Source organism: Hyposmocoma kahamanoa, unplaced genomic scaffold, assembly GCF_003589595.1.
Source record: "Hyposmocoma kahamanoa isolate Upper Pololo Valley unplaced genomic scaffold, ASM358959v1 210, whole genome shotgun sequence".
Classification (NCBI taxonomy): Eukaryota; Metazoa; Arthropoda; class Insecta; order Lepidoptera; family Cosmopterigidae; genus Hyposmocoma; species Hyposmocoma kahamanoa.
This window is the reverse complement of record NW_020653731.1, coordinates 13573740-13601190: the sequence shown is the minus strand read 5'-3', so window position 1 is coordinate 13601190 and position 27451 is coordinate 13573740. Positions and strand designations below refer to the sequence as shown.

The window sequence follows — 27451 nt, the reverse complement described above, 5'->3', positions numbered from 1 at the left end:
ATTATATTGACAATCTTGATAATATAAAATTAACAGGAACAGCATGCCATGACGTGTTTGTATCAGAGACGTATCCAAACGTGTCAAATGTTAATCTCAAAAAAGTTTAACAAATAGTTTTTTCCAGGGTATTTTTTGTCGTTTTAAGTCAAAAATTAAAGCGGCAAAACCATGAATCAGCATGGATAATTATCGGGTAATTATTATGGTAATCATAAAAGAAAATAAATATCATGACAATTTTATACCCTGGTACTCAGCTAATACGAGTTCAAAAAGATAGAAACCCTATGCAATTTTTATTAAAAAGTTATCCAAAGGTAATTATCAGGATTAATTATCAAAGAAAATAAATATCTTGATACTTTCGAACCCTGCTTTTATTTGGTTAAGCTTTAAGAGCAAAAAAGATGTCGCGAGTTTCGCTTCCGCTCGGACCGCGGACGCGAATGGCACAACGTCCTTTTCGCTTTTCAAGCCGATTCCGTGACAATAATTGTGGTGATCCCGTAAGAGGTAGACGTTATTAAATCCTTAATTCTCTCTCAAGCTCTGTTCTTACATCATAGCTATTATTATACATATTCAATGACATTTTAAGTGATTATTCCACACATCAATACGAACATTTTTTACAATCGAAATCTGTATGGAAAAAAATCACTATTGCTTACTATCATTAACCTTCATTAACCTGTACTATTCTATGGGCAGAGTAAAATGCTCTTTACACACTTTGCTTTAAAGTCGGTAAGTGTGTCATTTCAAGTTGTAAAATATATAAGCAATCATTTTCAAAATGGTCTACCATCACTAGTCAATTGTTATATCCGACACAAATGTATGGAAAAACAATTTTTCTCACGATTTGTAAGGGGTGGCGAGGGTAAAAATTGTTCGTATTGATGGTTAGAACCAGGATTGTTGCTGATGCAGGTGTTGCTGCTTTTTTGACCTTAACGAATGCGAATGCTGGTTTTATGTATTTAGAAGAAAAAAACGCGAAACATGTACATCCTTACCGAATCTATAGAATCTAGTGTCTGAGCCGGACATAATCGGGGAAATAAAATCTGCTCGACTTTGCTGGCATGTGGAAAGAATGGGAGAGGATCGAGCTGCCAAAAGAGCGTATTTGGGGCAACCAACGGGTTATCGTCCAGCGGGCTGTCCAAGATATCGCTGTAAGGATGATGTCGCTGTAAGGATGATGTCGCCAAAGACCTAAAGGAACTGAAGGTTCCCGAATGGTCGGAATTGGCAGAAGCCAGAAAAAAATGGCGTACTTCGATGTCGCAGGGAAAGATCCAATTCGTGTCGCTGAGCCATCGAAGTAAGTTACTGAATCTATCTACATATATACACAATTTCTTTGGTATGTAATGGAATATTATTTCAATGATTTTGTGACATTTATCAACAAAAGAATCAATCAATATCTATGCCTAGCTTCATTGTTCTGAAATTTTATCAAAGTTACGCTATGACAACAACGGCTCAACTGTATTTTCGGCTTACTTTCTAGTTCTGGGAGGTTTGTAAATTAATCCAACGTGGGGTTTTGAGGTCATGTCACGACTCGAACATCCGCAATTAATATCAGCATCGATTAATGGGTATGCTGATGCTGATATTCGCAGCAACCCTGGTGAGAACCACCCTTAAAATATTGGTAAAACAATAAACGTCACCCTGTAAGTAGTACAAGTTAAATTAATAATCTCAACGTTAACTTTACAGCCGATTTTAAATTATTCTCTATATAACCTAGCTTTCTCAAGGAAATTATTGTTATTCCATTTCTTATAGTTCATAATGTTTTTGCCGTTCATTATCGTGTGCACCATTATCTTCGGATTGTACTCCAGTTTCGTTAGTAACTGTGGAAAAAAAAATAAAGTCTGAAATTCAATCAGTATGTATATTAAATCAGCGTTAAGCTCAATTGGTAAGAGCGGTGGGCCCCCCGGCATGACAATAGACGCTGGTTCGAGACCATTCAGATCGAAGGAATTTTTGTGTTCATTATACGACCCACTGCTAGATACGTGTCTCCTTTTAAGCTCCTTGTGAAAGAGTTCATCCAGGGAAGTATTACCACCTCACCTACTTCTGCCACCGTAATGTGAGCATTACAATATTTAGGTTGTGAAGGGTGCTGGTGAAATTACAGGCACAATGTCTCTGGGTGACAGGGCAGTGCCTCACAGATCTTTTTTGAAAATTGTTTGTTTTGACTTTGTTCGGAAATGTAAAAATTAAACACAAAATAAGTAGAAGTTCAAAATGTTCAATGTACATTTATAACTATGGAAGAGCGGTGCCTCCTGACACAGGCTTGATAAGCTTAATAGGAGGTACCATCCACTGTTAATAAAAAGTTAACTGTATTACTGAAATAAACATATTATTTATCTTTGCGATTTCAAGCTCTGAGTGACCCTGCAACTGCTATGGACAGGCGTGTCGCTTAACATCAGGCGCACGACTTGTTCGTCCTGTCATGCATGTATAAACAAGATGCCAAAAATACACTAACACAAACATAAATGTACTAATTTTCTAGATGCCACTGGTCATTGTAATTCCTTTGAGACCATTGAGATTATATTACGCTTATGATAGTATTTGTTATTCTGCTCAAGTTTACTTGCAATGGCAATTGAGTCTCAATATAGTGCAATGGAATGGCAGTGATGACATTCTACCATTCAATTACAATCAAGATGTGAAGATGTGCGCGTGGTTCGACAACGGCTGTAAACCGTTGTTCAAAAAACTAAACATACTGCCTTTGACATGTTGTACATTAGAGGTATCTGTGTATTTGTCAAAACTTAATCCGCAATATTTCAAAACACGTGGTGAAATTAATCAAAGGCAGACTTTTTTGCTTCAACATGAGTAAAATTTCAACAATTTGCCAAATGCAATTAAACTGTTACAAGGATATACTTTTACATTACAATTGACAAATTGGCTTTTGACACATTGCTTCTATAGTAATAAAGAATACTTAGAATTTTCAAATAGATATTTACATTAATTTAAAGTGCAATTAACAGTAGAGACCGAACATGAAATCCTATTAATATTTGCACATCTGCTTGCAGGTTGAATACAATGTGCCTAATTTTACTTCAGACGTTTATCATTACAGTATTCTGGCAAATAAACGTATTCTATTCACTAACGATCTATGTTGCCTTACTAAAACTACGTGAATATTATTATGCATATCTTAATTTTTGTCTTGTTTCATTTGCAATTTGGCCTTCAAGTTAAATGCACATGATGTATCGTAGGAGGGCTACATAAAGTATCTTATGTCGAAATTGCCAAGTTTACAGGGGAGCGTTTTAAAGTTCTGTATTCACTAAAATGGGCATAACACGTGACTTTAGCATTTCTCAGTTCTATTCGGCAAAGCTCGTTATTCACATAGAGTATTATAAAATCCTAGATATCGGTTAGGTAATCTATTAGATGATCACTCACTTCAGTAAATTCATAACTTTAAAACGCTCGCCTGTAAACTTGGCAATTTCGACATATCGACTCTTCCTACGTAAAGTATCGTATGTCGAAATTGCCAAGTTTACAGGGAAGCGTTAAGTTGTGAATTCACTGAAATGAGTATAACACGTGACTTTAGCATAGAAATGCTAAATTAAATTGTAAAATAATAAAATAAATTGTGGTTGTTCATCTAACTGATATCTAAGATTTTATAACACTCTGTTTGAGTTTTGCCGAATAAAACTGAGAAATAGAGTCACGTGTTATGCTCATTTCAGTGAATTCAAAATTTAAAAACGCCTCCCTGTAATCTTGGCAATTTCGACATACGATACTTTACGTAGGAGGAGTCGATATGATACTTTACGTAGGAGGGGGGTCGATATTATTGGTAGATTACACCATCGATTCGCCATTGAAGAGCAGAATACCAAAACATTGCAAAGGCAGTTGGATTAGTACCTCAATGGTTAGCCATTGACAACCCGAAATTGCAAACGTGCAAAATACTGCCATTGACACTATCGACACCCAACAGAGATGATTTAAAATTAGCAGATTTGGGCACAGGTACTCATTTACTTATTTTTCATCACACTTGCTCGTAAATAGTACAATTGCATGGTGGCTAACTTGACTATATCGAGTATATAACTAGAAATAGAGACGAAATATAATTTAATTTGTTTGAAAACTATTCTGTCAAATCATTACGGTGAAAACTGCGTTCCGATTGGTCAGACCGAATTCGAAACAATTGACGGGTGTCGTCATTTGCTAAATTACATATTTAATTATCGATAAAATGTGATTCCGTTTGTTTTGTAATTAGATTTTTTGCTGTTTTTCCCACACCACCGAATGGAACAGCCCCCATTGTTAGAGATATTGTCTTTATTACAATAAATATTTTTGGAATATACGGAGACATATCGACCCCTCCTACGTAAAGTATCGTATGTCGAAATTGCCAAGTTTACAGGGAAGCGTTTTAAAGATCTCCGTTTTATTCGGCAAAGCTCGTTACTCAAATAGAGTGATCATCTAATACAACATCTAACCGATATCTAGGATTTTATGATACTCTATGTGAGTAACGAGCTTTGTCGAAAAAAACTGAGAAATGCTAAAGTCACGTGTTGTGCTTATTTCAGTGAATTAGGAATATTTAAAAGGCTCCTCTGTAAACTTGACAATTTCGACATACGATACTTTACGTCGGAGGGGTCGATATACACAGGTCAGTTGTTGGCGCTGTACTATTTCAGTTTTCTAATTTGTGATTTCAGCGCAAATGAGAGTTGATATTTAAAAGTGATATAAGGCCTAATAACCTGATGAGTTACCAGGGATGGATGGCCCTTATTTCGTCTCTATTTTTGGTTATATACTCGATGCTTGACTATAATACCCCAAATAAAACCGTCAGGCCTTTTTTCTTTCCATTACAGCCATGGTCGGTAAGGAGTTTTTTTTTATTACTTCCTTACATAGGTCAGGTTCAAATTCAAGCAAGGAGGTTGCTTGGTTAACAACAAAATTAAAACATTCGCTTAAAATGTTATCTAAACAGAAATATTGCAATTCAGCCACATACTACTTAAATAAATACTAATTATTAAGAATTTCTTTTATTTGATTTTAATTATTTTCTATATAAAAATTTCGCAATTGTTGTTACAATCCATTATGCCTGTATGCGTTTTTGCTTTTTACAACATTTTAGTTCGAGTTGTATTATCTATAGAAGAACAGCTAGCCAGCCATCTGTTGATAAAAAAAAACAAAAATCTCGCCACTTGCAAAATCCACAATTGTTGTGTTGTAAACCATATTTATATTGTACTTATTTCCTCGCAAATGCGATGAAAAACATTGTATGTATCACGTATGGTAAAAAAAATACAAAACTTGAGTTATTGAAGCCCTTAACCTTCGGCTTCGAGCGTCTAATAGCCCCTAGTTAGTAATTTCTTATTTACCGTCCACAATGTACTATTAGGCATCGCAACTACTATGTTACAATAAAATATCACCACATTTGAATTACCTTCGGTGTCAACAAGAAGTACTGTGAGTTGTCGCTCTCGGTGGTGACTTTGACGAGCAGCTGGAACATCTTGCGTTCATTGATCGGGTCCATACCCTGGTTGATTTCATCCACGCATCTGGAAAAGTCAAATCAAATTCTACGCACGCGTAATAATGTCCCAGGTCATCGCACTAGTACATACGGCCAACGAAGGAAACCCACCCAAGTAATTTCGATTTGCTTTCAAAGCAGGTTGAGTAAGGCTTTATTAAGTCAATATTAATTGAAACGTTGCTATTTTATCATTGACTTACAATTATATGGACGCCGGGTCCGCGCTAAAAAGTGTCCAAACTTATAGGGTGTTAAAATCGTATACAGAGCGTCATTCACGCTTTAGTCTTCGTTTGTTCGACTGACAGCGAAGCAAGCAAAATTAGAGAGTACTGCGATGACATTACAATTTAAATTCAACGTTTTAGCTTTTTCATATTCCTTTACATGTCACTACGTTTAAATAGGTTGACTTGGAACATTTTTTTCGCGGTTTTTGTATTAGACCCGTCGTCCATTTATTTGTAAGTCAATCATTGACTGTAATGTCATCGCAGTACTGTCTAATTTTGCTTGCTTCGCTGTCAGTCGAACAAACGAAGACTAAAGCGTGAATGACGCTCTGTATACGATTTTAACGCCCTATATAAGTTCGGACACTTTTTAGCGAGGACCCGACGTCCATATAATTGTAAGTCAATGTATTTTATATTCTTTTTTGATCTGTTGTAGTGCCGGTGTGTGTAGTACTTTGGATGTATTGTACAATTTTACAACATACCTGAAAGGTACCGTAGTTAGCGCCTGCAAAGCCATCAAGTAAATGGCCGTGGACAAGGCCCGTTCCCCTCCCGACTGCGCGTGCCTCGTCAGCTGCTGCAGCTGCTCGCCTGAGCGGAACTTCACGAGGATCGAGATGCCGTATTTGTCGTAGTCGTCCTGGAAAATACAATGAAGTAATTTGTCAAAGATGGTGCTACGGTAAAAAAGTCGTTAAAAAAATAAAGATCATCTAATCTTCAAGTGTCTTATCGTTACCCAATAAACGAAGAAAAAAATATACACAAAAGTTAGATTTTTCAGGCCGTGACTTTATTAATATAGAGCGTGGTTTGGTGACTACATTTATCATAGTTTAATAACATCTCTCAAAAGAAATGAAAAAATGTACTGACCTCTGCTCCGGCCTTATCCAGCTTGATCTCCCCCGCGCAGTCCAGTTTTGCGAACATGTCGCCGAAGCGGCGGTCGATCTGGTTCAGAAGCAGTTCCAATGGAGGCAGCCATTGAGACCTGTAATACGGGACACTTCCATTGATTCCACGCACACCGACATAATTCCAAAACACGCTTACTTCTTATTAGCGTCACGATACTTCTTTTATTTTACGGCTATATGTAGACTTGTGCCTGATCGATCCTTAAGAGGCAGCGATCCCAGTTAGTTCAATCGGTCAACTGAGCTAGGTCGGTCTTGTAGTTCATCTAGTTCCTTAGTTAGTGCGTCTTGTCCTTGCTCGCACATTGAACGAACGCTCCAAACTTAATTTTATTCACATGAACCTAACGAACTTCTAGTATTATGAGGTCAATATTACACTGTACTAAATATTTAAAAATACAATTTATTTGGAGTCGGTACTAATGGATTTTCCTTTTTATGTTACAGGTTTAAATACTGTCATTCTAACTAAATATATATCCTTTTTTTACAAATTAAGAATTTTAGTTACAATGGTGTGTTCAAAAACCAATATTTAGGTACAACTATTTCATATATTCGTACACGTAGGTTGATATTATACATACAGATACCTACCACACTTACCAAAAATATGAACACTTACTTTTTTGCTTATATATACATAATGTAGATACGTATTAGAGACTTAGAACGAGCTGGCAACGTTCAATCGTGCATCCCACTCGAACTTGTACTAAAAGTAGTGAAAGATAGCTATTTGTCCCGCTCGCACCGTTCCTACTGTATAAAAGACAGGTGAACTATCAACGCAGACAGTTCCTAGTTCGTACCGAACTAAAAAGAATGATGAACTATTAAAACCGTGCAAGACGAACTAGTTCATGTCAGTCAGTGTCGGGAATATATTCCTAATAGTTCGTAGTTCATGAACTATACATCTATTTGCTAAGTTTTATTTATTTATTTCAAATGCAAGTCTAAACAATACACATTCTTTTAGGTTAGTACTTATTGCTATGACACCCCGCGGGGGTATGGCACTTAGTCGCCACATTTTGGCTTACACGATTGTTTTCACACATTACAAAATATAATAATAAAAATACAATTTAGATTAAAATAACATGTCAATTATCCATCATCAGCCTTCGTCAAATACATAAAACAACATAATTTAACCAAAAACTACGCAAGTTTGTCAATATAAAATTCATTTAAGTATACAAGCCTACTATATTCACCCTGAATAGTACGTTGCTACCTTGACTGCGCTGTCTGACTGATATTCCCTCGTACAGGTATTAGGACACAAGGGGCACAACAGTAAGTGCTGCATGGACTGTGTTGAGGCACCGCAGTCACATTAGATTTGACTAGTATCCCTGAAACCTCATTCACACGTCGCGTCCCTGCAGCGTCCTACCTAAGTACGACGTCGATTTAAGGGCTTCCACACGGGCCACCGCAGATCGCAACTTGGTGGTGGTAGTTGCTCTTGAGGTATAGTGGTGGGGGGTTTTCCGTTTCCACAGTGCACACCTAGTGACAGTTCACTTCTAGTGACACACTGACGTAAAATATAGATTTTTTATGACATCGTGTGTCGGGATGAAAAAGTCATAGACCTAGGGGCAAACAACACAAAAAAAAGTATCGCTGAGAGCTTTAATCGCAAACAGCTAAAGGGTTGCTGTCCTCCCCGACGACCCCCAGCCTCGCTCCTGCGTTTTCGTCGGACTGGTAATTTACGCTAACGCTTTCTTTTGTTGCACAGAGTTATCACCGTTTAAAGTAATATATTTAATTTTTTTTTGTTTGTAATCGTACCTAATGCTCTGCATTCGATTCTCAAGCTGCCGATTCAAGTTGCTATTGTTACTGACTTCGGCTTGGAGTTTTGTAATCATACGCTCTCGTTCTTCGTAATCTTTGATGATCTGTAAATAATTAAAAAAATATATTCTATTAGCACTTTAGTCAGACTAGTGGAATGTGAACTTAGCCAGTAACTCACAGTGCCCGGGCAACCCTGGCTCTGTGGAGTTTGCCAGTAACTTATACTGCGTTGAGTCTGAGGAATTTGCCAGTAACTCACACTACCCGGGCATCGCTAACTCTGCGGAGTTTGCCAGTAACTCACACTATCCGGGCAACGCTGGTTCTGCGAAGTTTAGCAGTAACGCTGCTAGTATCGTGCACGCGAAGTCTCTCAGAACTCCTTACCGACTCTTAGGGTATACGAAAAAGACACTCAGTCAGATCCTGACCCAGCCCATTTATACAGACTTCATAAGGTTCTCAAAAGCCTTGAGTCTTGGGTGAGCTGCCCCGGGTGCACGTACAGTACCCTCCCTGGTTTCCAGATAGGCAACGGAGCTGTCGGCATGCTGACTTACCGTTGTGCGTTGCACAACCAACGGCTGCCACACGCGAAGACAGTGGGTAATAGTATAAAACTCACCTGTTCATCGCCCTTGTCCATACAATCAATCCTAGTCTGCAGCTCGTAGCAATATTCCTGCAGTCTATTAACATCCGTGGGCAATTTGTCGAAGTCCACTTTGTAAGGAAAGTCAGGGTCTTGAGGTAGTTTGTTGTTACAGGAGCGTTTTGCTTCTATGAGCTTCTCTTTTGCGTTTGATCTCGCGCGGGATAATAGTGCGTCTATGTTTTCCAGAGTTGTCTGTGGAATACAATGCTATTATGTAATATTCAGTTTTGCAAAATTCTGCTTGCTAAAGTATAGGCCAAGTACTTATGTATTAGAGTGTTTCGTTGAGTAGCCAGACATTTTGACAATTTTATCGAGTTTGCATGCAGTATAAAAGATATGCATAAAAATAAGAAAGTACCGATACAAGTGGAGGCAACGAAAGAGGCATGTCTAGATATACTGCCCTCGTAACGAAAAAAGGCACAACTATGCGCACTTTATACAGCCTTTTTTCCGTTCCGAGGGCAGTATAATAGAACTATACCGATGAGAGACAAGCGCGGTAGCATGTGTGTATCATATTTACCTGTGCCCTATGTAATTCGTTCTTCATCTCTCTTAGTTCCGATTCTTGTTGAACTATCGCGTTTCTGCTGAATTCCAGTTTTACCTGTATAAAAGAAAATGTTTTCTTTCTTCTATAACTTGAATGATAGTACAGTACAAATAGACACATAAGGGCAACTGTATACGAGCAACAAAATGCTGCTGTCAAAATTTTGCTTGAGTTTAATTACACTACATATTGACTAGTGTCACTGAACACTACATAACAAATTTTCAAAACGGTTCTGTTTCTGTTTCAAAGTCAAAGTATTTATTGCTTTCATGTGTTACAAATGATCTTAAAGTTAAAGTAGTATCAACATGACCCTGTTAGGGCGCCGCAATTTAACCATATGTACTAAAACAATATCTTTTCTTTTTTAAATAAAAAAAAACATTACCTAAAGTTACTTTTAAAGACTAGATTATAAATCAAATTAACAGCAAGTAAATCGAAAATATATAGCTGACATTTCACAAATTTCTTCCTCTCAGTAGGCGCAAATGGGATTAAATGGTTACAATCATTCTTCAAAATATTGTTTCAAGCTATAGTAACATTTTTCTATCAAATGAGCCTTAAGTTGCTTGATGAATAAATTATTTTAGTTTGTGATGAAATCTCCTTTGGAATTTTGTTGTAAACTTTAATGGCCATTACATAGGGTCCTTGATTATACATTTGTAATTTCGACCTAGGTAGTGCCAATCTATTTTTATACCTGAGGTTCAATGGTCGGGTGTACGTGTCCTTTACTTTAGTGAAATATTGATAATTTTTTTTAAACAAATTTACACATTTCTAAAATGTATAAAGACGGCATTGTCAGAATTTTTAATTTTATGAAGTACGGTTTACAACTTTCCTTCGGGTCGATATTCACTAGTATTCTAATACATTTTTTCTGTAAAATGAATAACTTCAAGGCATCTGTGCTATTTCCCCACAAGATGATACCATAGCTCATCCAAGCATGAGCATAAGCATAGTAGGTTGTTTTTGCTGTACTTGTGTGTGTTTTGATTTGTCATTAAGTTGATTTGAAGAAAATATAACAGTACCGAAATTACGCCATTGAATTTGAGACAGGTGTGCTTTAGAACCGTTTTCTGTCATAAGGATTACACCTCGCATGCGCATCTACCTATGAAACCAGTGAAAGGTAATTAAAGATGGCGGTTGTTATAATCATTATTTAGTAATATTAATATTCATACGGTTCAACCGGCACGACGACAAGACACTCAGTAAAAATCAGTATTTGAAATGGCAATATCTTGCGGCAAAAGCATTAACTTACTTTCCACATTTCCCCTTTCAAAATCTTAGTCTGCAAATTCTTCATAAACTCATACAACTCTTTGTGCATCTTTGTCTGTTTCATAGCGTGTTCCTTCTGTTTCCTCCTGCATTTGCCTCTCTCATTCTCTATGTTAAACACTGGCTCGCTTTCTATGTCCTGGATCTTCTTATTTTGTACACGAATTTGGGCGGATATAGTTCGGACCTGGAATTCAATTTAACGTCAATCTTGACTTTTTGGAATAATTGCTGAGTTTAAAAACTTAATAGCTTATGGAAATAAATACATTTAAGAAAGCTGAATTAATTGTACATATCGTATTTTTAATACAATAATGTATTAAGTAAAATGTGTATTTTTTTTCAGAATGGATGAAAGACGAATTACTCACTTCCCGTGAAAGATCATTTAAATTTATGTATAGATCAAAGTTTATTTATTACAGACGTGACCAGAACAAGCGTACAAAAACTTTGTATAATTTTGAGTTAAGTAAATATGTTTCAATTATTTCTCAAATTATTCTAACGACGGTTGTATTGACGTGCAGAGATTCTAATTTTATGGCAGCAATATTGTAATATTGATTTTCACATATTTCGAGTTACAACACTATTGTAATAGCAGTGCGATGTGACTAATTTATGTAAGAATATTAACAGTGTGCACAAATATTTAGAATATCTTGCATGTTTTTGTATATTGACTGAATAGAAGAACTTTAATAAATACCATCTTGTAAAACCTATTAAAACAATAGAATTAGTGAAAACCGGGCTAAAGCATTCTTGGTTATTTGGGTCATATTGCCCGCCGGTCTTTCTGTTTCTGTGTAAACGTACGAAAAACTTACAGGGGTACGACCTTTAGTAGTGACGAACACGACAAAGATGAGAGAAAAATCTATTCAATGCTAATGATATTCATTTTATATCGCTGCAATCACATGTAGAGACAAATGAGAAGGTCATACCTTTACCACACCCTCGTTTATGCCCTTCCTGCTGGTATTGAGTTGATTAAGGTTGGACTCCAGAGTGGCGAGTTGGTTGCCGATTACTTGCAACTTACTTTTTCTCAATTGCGCCGTTTGTTCGAACTTCGACAATCTACGAAATAAAATACACACTAACTAACTAAAAAATCAACCTAGAACCATGTGACAATAACTCATTAACTGCTAGTCTCCATACTACAGATTGTTACTGTGAAAAAGTCAAAAATTCCGTCTTAGGTATATCTAACTGCCTCAGTGGCCGAACGGATTCCACGCCGTACTGCCACGCAGAGGTCCCAGGTTCGATTCCCGAGCCGGAAGAAATATTTGTATGGCCTACATTTATTTCTCTCGTGAGCTTGGGTATAATTTGTGGTTGTCTATGTGTCTACATGGCACCCGCGACACAGGGTTTTCCCTAGTGCGGGGCTATGTTAAATGCGTTATTATTATTATTATCTATATGGCGCTGATCGATAGTATTATAGTAGTAGATTGTTCCATGGCTTAATTGGCAGAGCATATGGCACGGATTGCCTAAGGGTGCTCGTTCGAACCCAGCCGCACCGAATTTTTCTAAGTGTTCTCTTCTTTCTGTTATTAAAAATTATAACAAAGTAGTGGAGTAATGTCAGAAAAAAAAGGAATATCATGATAGTAAAACATCGTAACATTCAATGAACTTAAAAATTTTTTTTCGAACTGTGATAAATATACATGTCACTAGATGGCATTGTGTGTTATAAACTAATTTGTAAATTAATGCTTGCTAGTATGGGTAGATGGCGCTAGTCCTAAACAAAATACAATAACAGCCGGCACCACCCATAAAAATGTGTGCAATAAGAGTCGTCTAGTTGATTTGTTTGTTATAACTAGAAGTAAGGGCAGCTTTGATAAATTGTAGTTCGTCATTTATAAATTAGTTACAAATATAGGTATTGCCATCTGACGTACCAATAGGTACTAATTACCCCACTACGCTATCTCAATTATTGATCCATGCTAGAACTATCCAGTCATTGCACACTTTCAAAAGAAAGTGTAAGCAATGGCTACTTAACATACAAAAATCACAATGTTGCTAGACTAAATTGTTATCGTAATTACACTATAACGTCGCAAATCGTTTATTTTAAGTTTCTTCGTAATTTATTTGTCACCTAAGTAAGTTTAAAAGTATGTAAGAAGTCGAGACCCATTCCAGTGCCGTTTGTATTCGGTATTTAATGTTTTTTACATGTAATATACTCGTGTGCTCATCGAAATAATAATTTTAATCATGTCTTATAAATTTAAAATGTAATGTGATGATTGACAATTTTCAGCAAGGGATGTCCATGTATGAAGGTGGAACCTGAAAAGCAGCAGCAGTCTTGAAGTTCCAACCTTTTCATTGGCACTAGAGTCCATATTTCCGAAACTCTTTACTGTTAACCATTTTATTGTAAATGTGCCTCTGAATAAATATCTTAATATTATTATGGTCGTAAATATAACAAATTGTATTTCCAATATTTGTTCCATGTAATAAATACATTATATTGTATGATTTGACCTATCGCCTCTCAAACAAAGGGTCGTGGATTCGATTCCGGAATTGCACCCCTAAGTTTACGGAATTTGAATTGAAATTTACCATGAGCTTTTCGGTGAAGGAAAACAAATCTACAAAGCAATTTAATATGTGTGAAGTTACATTGGGCCCGCGTGGGAATTGCAGCCCAAACGATCTCACTGTGAGATGCCAGTGCCCAGCATTGGAACTATATAAGCCAACTATTATTACTATCATAGGAGCTCCGTTTTATTAAAATTAAATAAGACTTAACGACGAAATGAAACACTACCATGGATAGTATTACAGGTGTGACTTTCATTTTTCCAATCCAAAGGAGCAAAATAAGACATTTTTCCGTTATTTTTGAGGTTTTGGACGAAATAAGGGAAACGACCGCGCCAATCAAAATGCTAAGTGACAAAACAATTTTTTGAGATATCATAAAAAACCATAACCCACTTTTAGAACATTGAAATTGTTTTATGATATTTCACCTATGCATCGTTAGGGTAAGTTCCGTAAGTAGAACACGTTAACTAATTTATCGGGCGAGATCTCTCTCCGCCAGGCATAGTAGCGGCTATGTTGGCGGATCAAGAGTCCCATGAGGCAGTGGTCTCCTTCTGTGAAGCGGTGATGCTTCAGAAGGAGGTCGCCGAGCGTGATCGGGAGAGGGCCGATCCCGCTCGGCGGCGGCGTACCTTCGCGGCTGCGGGCGATCGGAGCGGGGGCTCCGTTCGCCAGTAAGTTAGGCAGCTGCGAGGAGGACGACGGGGCGGTGTGACCCGCTTCATCGTGAGGAGAGGAGGGGGAGGACGTAGCTCTTCCTAGGTGCTGGGAGGTTCCGGTGCGCAAAGTCGATCCCGAATCCTTCCCACTAGAGCACCCGAGAAGGCCACTGTGGGGTTTTAGCCGGTAGAAGTCGGCATTATAACCTCCCGCTGCCCCCGCGGCGGAGAGGTATCCTCGGAGGATTTCCCCACGCAAAAAAAAGTTCCGTAAGTCGAACGTTAACTAATTTTAACTGTTTTAAAGGAGAATTTTGTGCTCTATCTTTTTCTATTTAAAACGGATACTTGACCATTTGTGACTTAGTTTTAGTTAGTGGACGGTAGAGTAGTACAAAGCAAAAATGGCGGGCTGAGCTCAAGTAAGCGGAACTCCGCATACTGTTGGCACACCTACCACGCCCACTAAGCACTTCACATTTGTTCTAATTTAAGACTCACTGTTCGTTGAACGCGTCCAGCTGGTCGGTATCGACAGTGTTGGCCAACAATCTTGCAGGTCGGATTTCGATCGTGGAGCTTGACACGGCCCCGCTATATGCTGAGACACGGACTACGAATCGGTGGTTTTCTGTAAAACACAAGTAGGAACAACATGTATTTCCGAAATTCAATATACGCTTGAAACAGTCATTTGAGAAACGAATTTTTACGTACTAATTTTTTTAAACCCTGCACTATAAAAAACCTGCATCGCGGGTGCCATAGATACACATAGACAACCACAAGTCACGCCCAAATCTATGAGATAAATAAATATATAGGCCATACAAATATTTCTCCCGGTCCAGGACCTCGATTCAGAACGCTTCGATATTTTAAACGAATTATTCGATTGGACATCGTTCTCGAATCGAATTATTCGCATTTTTCATACCTTCAGAACGTTCAACATATTCCATAGCAAATTATACAAAATTGCGGGCTCCTGTCCATTCACTCGCAAAGCATATACTTTCGCAAAATTTAAACTTTTCTATTGTGAGCTCAACAATAATCATATTGTCTAAAAAGTTTATCACATTCGCGAGCTGTCGCATTTTATAAAATTCAGGTACTGTCAGACACAGTGACTATAAATTTAAACAAGGAAAGTTAGAATTGTATTTTTAACCGACTTCAAAAAAGGAGGTTCTCAATTCGACTGTATGTTTTTTTTTGTATGTATGTTACACGATAACTCCGGTATTTGTGAACCGATTTTCATGATTATTTTTATGTTGGAAAGGGGGTACTTCCATAGTGGTTCCATTTCATTTTGAAGGAAATCATCCACATCTAAGGGTGGCTGTTCACGGATGAAGATTCATTTTTATAAATAGCGCCTAAATTTTCTTAAAGAGCAATTATTTTAATGGTTGATATTGCTATTCCTCCAATTCAAGGCGTTTTTCTCTCAATATTCTTTGAGTTGTGAGAACCGATTTTTTAACCAACTTCAAAAAAGGAGGAGGTTCGACTGTATGTTTATTGTTTTTTGTTATTATCTCCAGTGTCAAGTCTTAATAGTGGCGAATTTAAGGGTATTTCAATAAAACTTAGCTAATAGACGTAATTCAACGTACTTTTGAGGTCGGTTTTTTTTAATATTCTGTACTGAGATTATATTTTTATTGATAATAAAATATTTTGTTAAAATCAAATTACGTGTCGCCAATAACAGTGACATTTACAGTAAACCTTTTTTCATTTTGCATTATGCCCGTTCCAATCTAAGTTTTATTAGGTATATAGAAAAGAGATATTGTAACAGATTTATCGCAACATAAGAAGATGTAAAATATTTATATTACACGTTTACTGTCGCCATATCTTCTCTTATTTTAACATTTTGCACTGAAATGTACCAAAGTTGCAATTATGAGAAAAATACTGATATCGGCTAGAAAAGTTACAAAACTGCTAGTGAAAGCAAAACACGTACAGAAAGTATATGCTTTGCGAACAAATGTACAGGAGCCCACAATTTTGTATAACCCGCTATAGAATGTATCAAATGTTCCAAAAATATTAAAAATGTTAAAGGATAGAAAATGCGAACAAATACTCGAATCGATGGACGTTTTCCGAGCTATTCAGAACATTCCGAGGTAAACGTTAGATTCGGATTCGGATACGTTATCGTTATCCAACAGCGTTTACGGAGTAAGTCGGTGAAATTGATTATAGGAAAAATTAAAATCCTTTTACATACATTTTTAAGACTTTAAAGGCCTAAAATATGGGAATGCATTAGTCTTGCATTAAAATAAATTAATAAAATTGAACAAAGTCCAGATTTTATTTAAAATAGTAAGAGATTTCCATATTACATTTTTGCTTTGTAAACAATAGGACGTTCTGTAACTTTCATTCGATAACTGTGTTCTGAATAACGTTGTTAGCGTATGCCGGTCGAGAAGTTCGAGTAATCGTACGGGTGTGACATCATTTCGGTTCGGTTTCGAATACGACATTCTTTATATTTATCAATGATACAGAGTTTTATCCTTGTCCCACTCCATTGTTTAAAAAAAACCAGGCGAAGATTGTCCGAGCTGTACTGACTTAGGGCGTAACGTAACGCTCAAAAGATACCGACAATCGAATCGTATCGTCGTCGAAATGATCTGGTCAGTCGCCGCCTTAATGCAAAGGCAGTTGAATTGTAGTTCGATGGCTAGGCACTGAAAAACTTAACTTTTAGCAGAATCTTCTTTTTATTTATTGGTGCCTTTTTATTTTTAGGATTTCTCCAGTATCAAGTATCCGCTAAGTATATTTTGTTGGTTCCAGTGAGTTCTGCTATTCAACAAGTTTTGTACTTTGTTGTTGTGTACCTGAAGGCTTGTAAATACAATAATATGAGTTGATGGAGTACTAAATAAGGTACACGCAAATACCAAACGTGCAAAATCCTGACATTGACACTCTATCGAAAATTGAGATGATTTCAATTTGCCAGACTTGAGGTTGACTTTAAAAAGTTAGTTCCATCAGGCGAAATTATGGCCAAAAGTGAGTCTATTTTTTAACCTACTTCAAAAAAGGTCACCTATCACTACCGTATTTGTGAACCGATTTAGACGATGCATTTTTGTTAGAAAGAACGTACCTGTGAAGTGGTCCCATTTAAATTAGAAGAAAATATTCCACCTCTAAGAGAATCCGAGAAATGACGGTCCGAAATGTCACAGGGATCGTTTTATCTTTAGGTGTACAAGCAATGTTCGTATTGTCTCGGATTCGAATCTTATTTGGGTCCGAATTTTCTAGATTTGTAAGTAAAGTCTAGGATTCGCAACTATGCAATATTATGCGCCTCCATACAATAAACACCTTTTCAATTTAGGTATCACAGACAGCCCTCTATGCAGAGCGTGCATGGAGGGGGAGGAAACGGCTGCGCACATCCTACTACAGTGCTCCGGCGTGGCCAACTACAGGGCGAAGTACCTTGGAGTGCCAAGGTCGCTCCCCGAAGTCTTCAGCAAACCAACGAGGCTGCTGAGATTCCTGGAGGAGCTTGGGTGGCACGAGTACGACCCTGCACCAACCACACGCAAAATAGGCGCCTTGACGTCGAGTTGCGGACGCCAGCCCGTTACACCACGTACCAAGTGCGCTTCGACTCGGAAAGACGTAGATTCCGGTCGGAAGAGGCAATCGAAATCCAGCTGCTGATCCAATGCGTAAACGCGCTAAGGGTGGCACACTATGAATGATTGGAATTAATCTGGTTTCGCACACTTCACGGTAACAGATTTCAAAACTTGGCAAATTGACGTAATTCCACGAAATTTTGAGGTCGGTTTTTGTTTTACAAAAAAGTTATAATTGTCTATAACAAAAAAGACCACATACCAGTAAAGAAGTAGGTAATGTTCTTAGGCACTTTGCCGCTGTTGTTATACGTATGCTGGTTGCCAATAGGGATCTTGTGAATGTTGTACTGCTTGCAGAGATATCGCAGAATCGCATCGGGCGCCGTTATAGTGTCTAGCAGGTACGTGTAGAAACCGAGGTAACTGGGAAAAATACGTATTATAAATAAAATATAAATAGGGTAAATTTCACCTGTTCATCCGGCACGCAGCTAGTGCGTCTTAGTAGCTGACTGGACGAGGGCCAAATGCGAAAGAAGTAGAAGGAACAGTTTAGTAGGAAAAGACCTCCTGCCGCCAAACAGTAAAGTGGGCATTACTGCACTGTGTTTTGGTTTTTTTAAATTTATTAGACGAACACAACAGTTGACATCCAAAATAGATTAACACATTAATTTGTTCAGGAGTGTGTATTTACGGCATGTTTAGGAAAATTACTATCAATTAATTATAAATTGCAATATTTATGTTGGTACAAATATACAGGCTGTATATTTGAAAGTTAGACATATTCATACATGTCATAGTAAATCATGTTAGAACTAAAAAATAAATCAACAAAATGTGTTTTGAAGTGTACATAGGAATAAACCGTTTCCCTTTACGCTTGATTTCGAGTGCAATGGGAATACTACCAAGCGAGCGCCAAGTGAGACAGCAACAATAACAATGATTTCATATTTACATTTTAGCTTATGTTTATTTTTTACTTGAAATATAATCGAAATGTTTTACGTACTAAAAAGATACGTTTATGATTTAGTAACTAGTTTTCATTTAATAAGAATTGAGGTTTTTGGCGTAGTTAAAAATGTGAAATCAAATTATTTACAATGATTGATTTTTTAGTTATTTACAGTTTATTTACACTTACGTGGTACGGAGCAAGTGTTCAAAATGTCCACCGTTTTCCACAATGCATAGTCTAGCACGGCATAGTAAATTTTGTTTTAAATTGTACAACACAAACACATTTTGTCTCACAGTATAAAATGCTGAGATAATCCTCTCACGCAACACTTCGACACTATTCACCTCCACTCCGATTTGGGAACATTTCAATAGCTTGCCTCACACTATCACCACTTATTGTGTAAAGTCGCACCGTCTCAATCAATTCGACGTTAGAATAAATATCCATTTTGCGGCGATCGGGCGAGCGGAAGTACAAATAATTTACGTGTCTTCGTTAGATCAAGGTCGCGCGTGCACTGAGCAATTTCGCGTATGCGCTCGCGCCCCCATCCCCGACCTGTGCCTTGTTTTTCCCCGCCGTGACGCTACCCGCCGCTGCGTCGGAGCAACAATAGTGATGTGCATAGATTTCGATAACTAATGTTGTTCTAAAGTAGTAATCGATAAAAACAAAAAAAAAATATTTTTTGTAAAGTTTAAGTTTAAGTTCATTCGTTTATTATTTCTTTGGGTACAGAATCAGGAATATAACGTACTCTATAAGTATGTCCCACTTTCAAATATAAAATAAAATACAAAAAAGAAAGAAATGGTGTTAAAATGAAATTATTATTATTTTAATTTGTATAGTTTAACTGGACTACTTGAGGACATCTGAGACGGACTTTTTAAATACGTGACACTTAGAATTAAATATTTCTAATTATTTATTGTTGCGACACATTCTTGTTTTGAAGGTTAAGGGTGCTGGTAAAATTACAGGCACGTAGGAGTTGTCAACTTATGTCTCAGGGGCGCAGTGGCTGTGCCCCTCAGACCTATGCAATTTTAAGCTCTGAGTGGCACTGCAAGTATTATGGACAGGCGTGTAACTTACCACCAGACGCACGACTTGTTCATCCTGTCACTTTATATCACAAAAAAATCTGATACATTCACATTAGTGTTCTGTTTTCTTTTTATCATACCAAGTGATGAGACGAACAAATTGTTTGCCTGGTGGTAAGCAACATACCTGTTTATTGCAGTTAACAAGTTCCATGTCCCTTCAAAACCTGAACACAGTAATGCTCAGATAACTCCTTGGCGGCAGAAATAGATAAGGTGGCCGTACTTCCCTGGACGACCATTTTCACAAAGAAAGTTCTACTGCTACTAAATTATAAACATTGTTTATTGTTCTTGCAAAAACAATAAAGAATATTTAATTAATTAATTCCAATGGGAACCGAATAGCCATTCGTTGTCCAAGTAAAACTTAACTTTCTTCCGATAAATTAAAGCTGAAATTATCATGCAATATATAGAGGACACTCACCTCAACTGCTGTATATTCCCCTGAGGTAAATTTACGTTTCCACCCTGGCTGCAAATGGCGTTCACCCGTTTCAGTCCCTTCTGCTGCCTGACATTCCTCAAGAACAGATTCATGTCCTGACTGGATTCGAACGTGAAGGCGACTAAATCGCGAGCCGGTACCGTCGATTCGAGGTAGCGAGCGTATTTGGCATCAGTGAAATTTATCTGTAGAGCAATAGAATCATTTATTTCATATTATCAATAACTCAATATTAAAATTCAAAATACGATGTCAAGGGATAATATGTTCGTCAGTAACGCAAAAACAGTAATAAATATAAAATAAAGTAGTATAATTACTTTATAGCCGAGTCTGAAGCGAGTAAATAATGGTACTTATAGTACTTTATAATAACACTTGATATTTGACTCCTCAGTTCTATCAGTAAGGCAGCTATTTCATACTACGGGTGATCTTACAGAAACATATGCTATTAAAATATGACCCTACATTCCTTCGGAAACATAGATGTAATTATGTATGCCCTTACAGGCAACATAGGACTACCTTGGCAGGAAGGCACTTACGTGTTCTCAGCGCTCGTCTATATAACTTCATTAACAGGAAAATAAATATATACTCTTTTTCCAGTTACGAAATCAAGAAAAAATAAACAACTTTGTTAAAATGCCATAATTACGAAGCCACAGAGTCGATGTTATTGTAATCTCACAAATTTTATGAGTGAATAATCAAACAATTAGGTTGTGTACCTTCGGCTAAACTTTTTTTGGTATCCAACTCTCCTAATGTTAAGACCTTGTATGCATCCAAATGCAACAATTATAAAGCACAATCAGATATTTCACTCACATTCACTCGTTGTTGAATCACAACACACTCTACACTTACTCTCCACTTTCTTTATGCACACTGCAACTTATTTATCTAACATAGTTTATGTCTTCTTTAAACTGTACTAACTCTTCGAACATCTTTCTCATATTTTATTTTTTTCTGGGTCCAAATGAACAGTTTTATTGTACTGGTTTTGGGACTACAAAGTTCCTTTTAATCTACTTGTAAGCCATTTGTTGATAAAAATTCAATTGATGTTTGCCCGCCGTGGCGGCAACGGTACTATCTGCTTACACAGGTTTAAACCCTTTTGTGGGGTCTGGATGTTGCCCGACCGGTCAGCAATCAATAACTAATACTTACTGTATTATTTCTGTAGTATTTGTAATGACTATTAATAAAGTTATTATTATTATTATTCCCGATTTAGACATAACTGTTTACAATACCAGCAAACTTAATTCATAATTTTAATGAAATAAGAAGCTGGACAAATTAACGGCATAGTCGTTGTTTAGGACGTAAAATTTAGTACTGCGAGGTTATAAGTATTTTACATATAACCCTATATGGACAAATTATACACAATAAAATATTTTTTTATTGTACATTAAAAAAATGACTTTAGTACATATTTAAAACTGCAGATGGCGACACTCGGATAAAATAAAAAATACAAAGTACTGAATCTCGAAAACTTTAGTTATGTCATAAGACATAAGAGTATAAAATATAAAAAAGAAATGCCAAACTATTTAAACAACATGTTAGGAATACTTTGGTTTAAACTTTCACGATTTTCACACATTATTTGATTTTTTATTTTGTAATTCTCCCATGTGTTTTTGTTATAGATCTTTGTACTGACTTTTCGGCATTTGTCGCCGCTAGTGATATCTAGTGAAAGATTTTTGAATAACCTTATCGCTGCCGATACCTTTACAGGTATCACAACTGTCGCTTTTCGATCAAATGTATAATCATAACAAAACTAGTGCAGTTATTTATTTCACAAAAAATCTCAATAAATACAAATAGAAGGTTTCTGAATACGTGGGTTTATTTGGTAGAATCTATTCATTAGCGTTAAGAATGAAAATAGGCATACGAATAAGCGGAGTTACGAGTGCGACATATCCTTGTATGAGATTGGGTATCAGTACTAGTATAGTATTATATTATCTGTGGTTATATACATACCTCAAGCATCATAGGCTCATATACAGGATGTTGAAACATGGTTCTGTTTTCTCTCAGCCACTGTACAGCTTTGTATGCATCTTCGCTGTAGTTGCGAAGTGCTTCTAAACGCTTTTCACCTACGTCTTCAAGAGACCGGATTCTAGAAAATAACAACATATAATAAGTAGGAGTTATTGAAATTTAGACGTGAAATTATTTTCTTTCCTATCTAAAACGTGTATATTTGTTTTTTCAAACAAACTACGTTTCGACGAGTTAGAAAAACAGTCTAATTGTGAACCTCCTTTTTTAAAAGTCGGTTAAAAAGAATTTTTATAAGCATTGATGACGATATGGGCATGTCCATACTAAGAAAACGTTAATACTTTAGGTAGATTAACTCCCTAAATTTTGATCATTGCTTATTATACTATGATCCACCTACAACTCGTTAAGTCCTACTGAACATTTAACACTTACTTGTTCTGATACAATCGAATTTGTGGTATGACATTATTCTCCAAATCGTATTGCATGTCCATTTTTTGCTTTTTTAGCTTGTCTATGGCCGAATTCGTTTTTGTTATTGATATGTGCAGCTCGTCTAATTCCATCTTTACGCGATTTTCTGAAATTTATATAATAAAAAAAATACTTTGTTTAATAAGGCCTGTAACACTTGGGTGTCAATGACGGCCTTGTAATATTAATCCCTGTGGATTATTCTACTTTATCGTGTTGTCATCAGGTGACACTATGCCTCTCACTATGAAGCGAGAGGCACGAACATTTATGAGTACAGAGTTTTAGCCCTCTTCACCAACGGGTCACCCAACACAACATTTAACTCCCTGTGTCGTAGAGGACATTGTAGAGTTTGAAATATACTCATTAAGGTATTTCACAGGTTAAATTACTATATTGGCTTAAGTACCGGGTCAAGAGCACGTCAAGCTTGACACTTAACATTTAAATCCAACTTTATGCCACTTAGACAAGCACGGTCCAAAGTACAAAGTGTCAAGCTTGACGTGCTCGTGACTGTACAAATTTTGAATTTTGGTTTAATAAGAGAACCGAACAGAACGAAGATCGAAAGTGAATGAAATTGATATGCAGTAGTGATATAAAAAAGACAAGCAGGCAAGTTAGCGCCTGGTGAATTAGTGTTCGCAATAATGTAAATAACGTGTACAGTCAAGAGCACATAAAGCCTGACACTTTGCACTTTGAACCGTTTTTATCGTAAGCAGCATAGAATTGACCCTCTACAAATAAGGTTAAATGTGCTAGATGCAAACACTCTCCATCCTATCAAATATCCCCTAGTTGAAATTGGCTTCTCATAGCTATATAATAGTCACATTTCATGAAATGTAGCATATGTTCAAGTTTGTTACAAAATTGACATAGCAGATATTCCGCTCTTCAATACTTTATAAATATATGTTTCGTCTCAAAATAATCAAAATTACATACAAGGTTAAGACCTTTTGTATGAAAATACTTATATCTGATTTGAAGGCACCCTAAAACTGCTTACCATCTCCAACCTTCTCCACCAATCTCTTCTGGTCAGTCAACAGCTTATCTCTAACAGCTTTAGCTTCACCCAACTCCCTTTCTCTGTTTCTATATCGCTCCAATTTCTCTTGATAAACCGACTCCGCATCTTTGATCGCGTATTCTTGTTGTCTTACCGAGTCTATTGTTTCTTTTACTTTATCTTTCAGTGCGTGGATTTCGCGGTTCTGCAATCAGACATTGAATTAGATGATTAATAACTGCTTATGGTGTCAAATGAAACAAAAAGTTACCAACCCCCAAAAAAAACATATTTATATATATATTTTTTTTTTTTCAATGCACACACTCATAGACAACCACAAATAAATAAATACACGAGATAAATAAATGTAAGACATACAAATATTTCTCCCGGCCCGGGAATCGAACCCGGGACCTCTGCGTAGCAGACCAGCACGGTAACCGTTCGGCCACGGAGGCAGTTTATGCTGATTTTTCTATTGTTTTAATATTTCTTGAGATTACACTAATAAAATTTAATCACTTCACTTCTATAGTACTGAATTCAAAAAATTTGTAATTTAAATTATGTTTTCGTGATAATTTCAAAACAGAAACTACGAAATTTCCAATGTTTTAGAATAAAACATTTAGCCACGACGAACAAAAGATGTTAACTCGATAGTCGCTCGGTCAAAGAAGACCTTCATACATACACTAAATTTAGAACTATGTCTATTAAAATACAAATAGAAGACAAATTTTTTAAGGTTTTTCATTTAAATTTAATATACATAATCAAATCCGCTAGTCGTTATTAAAATGTGTATGCATAATAATTGATTTCAATACGAAAAGGCCAACTGTCAAAATAATAATAAAGAATACAATAACGCAATAATTAGTAATCATTAGAACGTCGTACCAGTCACAATTCAGACATTTTTGGAAAAGTTTTACCTACTTTCACAATTTATCGATAAAATTGTCGAGAACAACTACATGACTATTTAAAATTTTGCGAAAACTGGCAACCCTGCGAATGTCATTTTACTCCGTCTTGAAAAGACTTTTTTTATAATCTCAAATGACGGGAGGAACAAGTCGTACGCCTGGTGGTAACCTACACGCCTGTCCAGAACAGTTGCAGTGCCACTCAGCTCTTTAAATCGCAAAGATCTGAGGCGCACCGCCACTGCGCCCGTCACTCTGAGACATAAGTTGACAAGCCCCATGTGCCTGTAATTTCACCAGCACCCTTACCTTTCAAAATCGGAACACAATAATGCTGACATTACTGCTTGGCGGCAGAAATAGATAAGGTGGCAGTGCTTCCCTGGACGAGCTGTAATGCTAATAAAACTGCTATAGTTGCTTAAAAATTACTTACTGCACTTAGCTTCTGTTGCTCCAGTCTACTAATTCCTGTCTTAGCCTCTTGAATAACTCTTTCCATCGGCTCCATTTTGTTCCTATGCGTTCTGACGACTTTTGCAGCTTGATTCTTGTCATTGTTATATTCCATAACTTTGTCTCGCAGTTCTTGGTACTCGAGCCATAGCTTTTTCTTTTCGCAGACTTCTATTTGTTGTTCTATCTCTTGACGCTGTTTCATAGCATCTATCTGGACTTTTAACCTGTTGATTAAAGGATAGAAAGTTCTGTAATTAGCTTGTGATATATTAAAGTTGTTACAATTTCATAACTACAACATATTAATATAATAATATAACCTTAGAGCTAAGTCCAAACTCATGGTACCACGATTTCGTTTAACCAAGGTAAACAACTCTTTTATGGCGAAACGTACACGTTTTTATAATAAGATTCCGGAGCATATATTAAGTTTATCATTTCCTAAGTTTAAAAACTACGTTAAAAATATTTTGATCGAAAAATCATATTACAAAATTGAAGACTACGTGTTAGATAAAGATGTATGGAAACGACATGGCTCCAGATTCTACACAAATTTGATTCAAAGTGTATTCCATAGCATTTAAGTTTATTTGAAAAGAGCAATTCCTAGAGTTTCTTGCTCGTTCTTCTCAGGGAAGTCAGCATAGTGAACAAGCAGTAGCTTAAAAGTGATGTTTTCAAATATAAATTTATTTTATGATCGGCCGATCGCCGATATTTATTTGACTTTGACTTTAAATTAAAATTAAAAAAAAAAAACACTCTGTAAGCTAAGAACTCATTAAGTAGTTGAGGAGTCGGGTAGTCCATATACTGTCTTCGTCTTCTGAGTGTAACAAATTTAAAGTTGTTTGACAAGTGGATACATAAATTTCATTTTATAACCGAGATTGAGAACTACAATAACAGACATAATCATAACATTTTTATTAAAAAAAACCGACCTCAAAAGTTCGTGGAGTTACATCCATTTGCTAAGTTTTGTTGAAATAAATGGGACCAATCCTCTTTCGAACGCATCCTTAGGCTGCTAACAGATTGAGTGCATGTTTGCAGTTAATGTATGCAGTCGATCTTGGTAGCATGAAGTCGGTTTCGACTGCACACAGTTAATGCGTGAAGTAGTTATCAAGTTTATGCAGTCGCGGTCTCGGATATTCACGCATTAACTGAATGCAGTCAAAACCGACTTCATGCAGTTAACTGATGGTTAACTGCAAAGATGTTAGTAATAATTACACACACGCGCGACTTATACTGCGATTTAATCACGATGCACGTTTTTAATGTCTCAACACAAGCAAGCTAGCTACTGATTCAGTCGCGCGTTTGTATCGATGCAATCGCCCATTAATCGAGTGTCGCAATGCACGCGAATTCCACCTACGCGCGTTTGTATCGTTGCTTACCGCGTGTAACTAGTCCAAAACTTACCTTTCATTCAAACGTTTCTGCTCTTCCAAATTGTGCATATTGCTTTGCAACTTCGTAGACGAGTTCCTCTGCTCACTCCTGCATTGAATTAACTCATCCAGCTGAGACACACTCTTTTGCCCACCTACAGCTGACAGAGTACTACGCAGGAGCTGCATTGAGTCCATTTTGGAGAAGTCTTGGACTCGGTCTTGGGGTAGAAGTTGGCAGAGGTTGTCAACCTGTAAGATAATAAAATTTAAAAAATATTCCACTTTTTTCAATTCTATTAACTTTTTTCTGTCAAATTTATTAAACACCTGAATATTTAAAGAAGCAATCACTCGTTGAACATCTTTCTCCCTCACAATTTTATGGTCAATTAACCATGTGGAGATGTCCTTAAGGTTGAAATTCCGTGTTACAATCACATTTTGTTGACCCGGTTGTTGGTAAAGCTCTATTTCTATTGTTG

The 27451-nt window shown here is 36.7% G+C and overlaps 1 protein-coding gene across 1 annotated transcript in view; it reads right to left on the bottom strand.

Annotated features, from left to right (window-relative positions):
* Window positions 1–699: 699 nt before the first annotated feature.
* Window positions 700–27451, bottom strand: part of LOC113227388 (structural maintenance of chromosomes protein 5) — a 29906-nt gene continuing 3154 nt past the window's right edge. Inside the window, exons 4-21 of the mRNA XM_026460281.1 lie at window positions 27297–27409; window positions 26998–27218; window positions 25535–25781; window positions 24161–24368; window positions 23098–23245; window positions 22636–22777; window positions 20596–20801; window positions 18343–18506; window positions 14941–15070; window positions 12127–12262; window positions 11151–11357; window positions 9830–9913; window positions 9271–9492; window positions 8637–8746; window positions 6781–6898; window positions 6387–6544; window positions 5570–5687; window positions 700–1880 (exon numbers count right to left, since the gene is read on the bottom strand). Coding sequence (XP_026316066.1) covers window positions 1752–1880; window positions 5570–5687; window positions 6387–6544; window positions 6781–6898; window positions 8637–8746; window positions 9271–9492; window positions 9830–9913; window positions 11151–11357; window positions 12127–12262; window positions 14941–15070; window positions 18343–18506; window positions 20596–20801; window positions 22636–22777; window positions 23098–23245; window positions 24161–24368; window positions 25535–25781; window positions 26998–27218; window positions 27297–27409 — 2861 coding nt within the window. The 3' untranslated portion in view covers window positions 700–1751. The remainder of the gene's footprint in view (window positions 1881–5569; window positions 5688–6386; window positions 6545–6780; window positions 6899–8636; window positions 8747–9270; window positions 9493–9829; window positions 9914–11150; window positions 11358–12126; window positions 12263–14940; window positions 15071–18342; window positions 18507–20595; window positions 20802–22635; window positions 22778–23097; window positions 23246–24160; window positions 24369–25534; window positions 25782–26997; window positions 27219–27296; window positions 27410–27451) is intronic.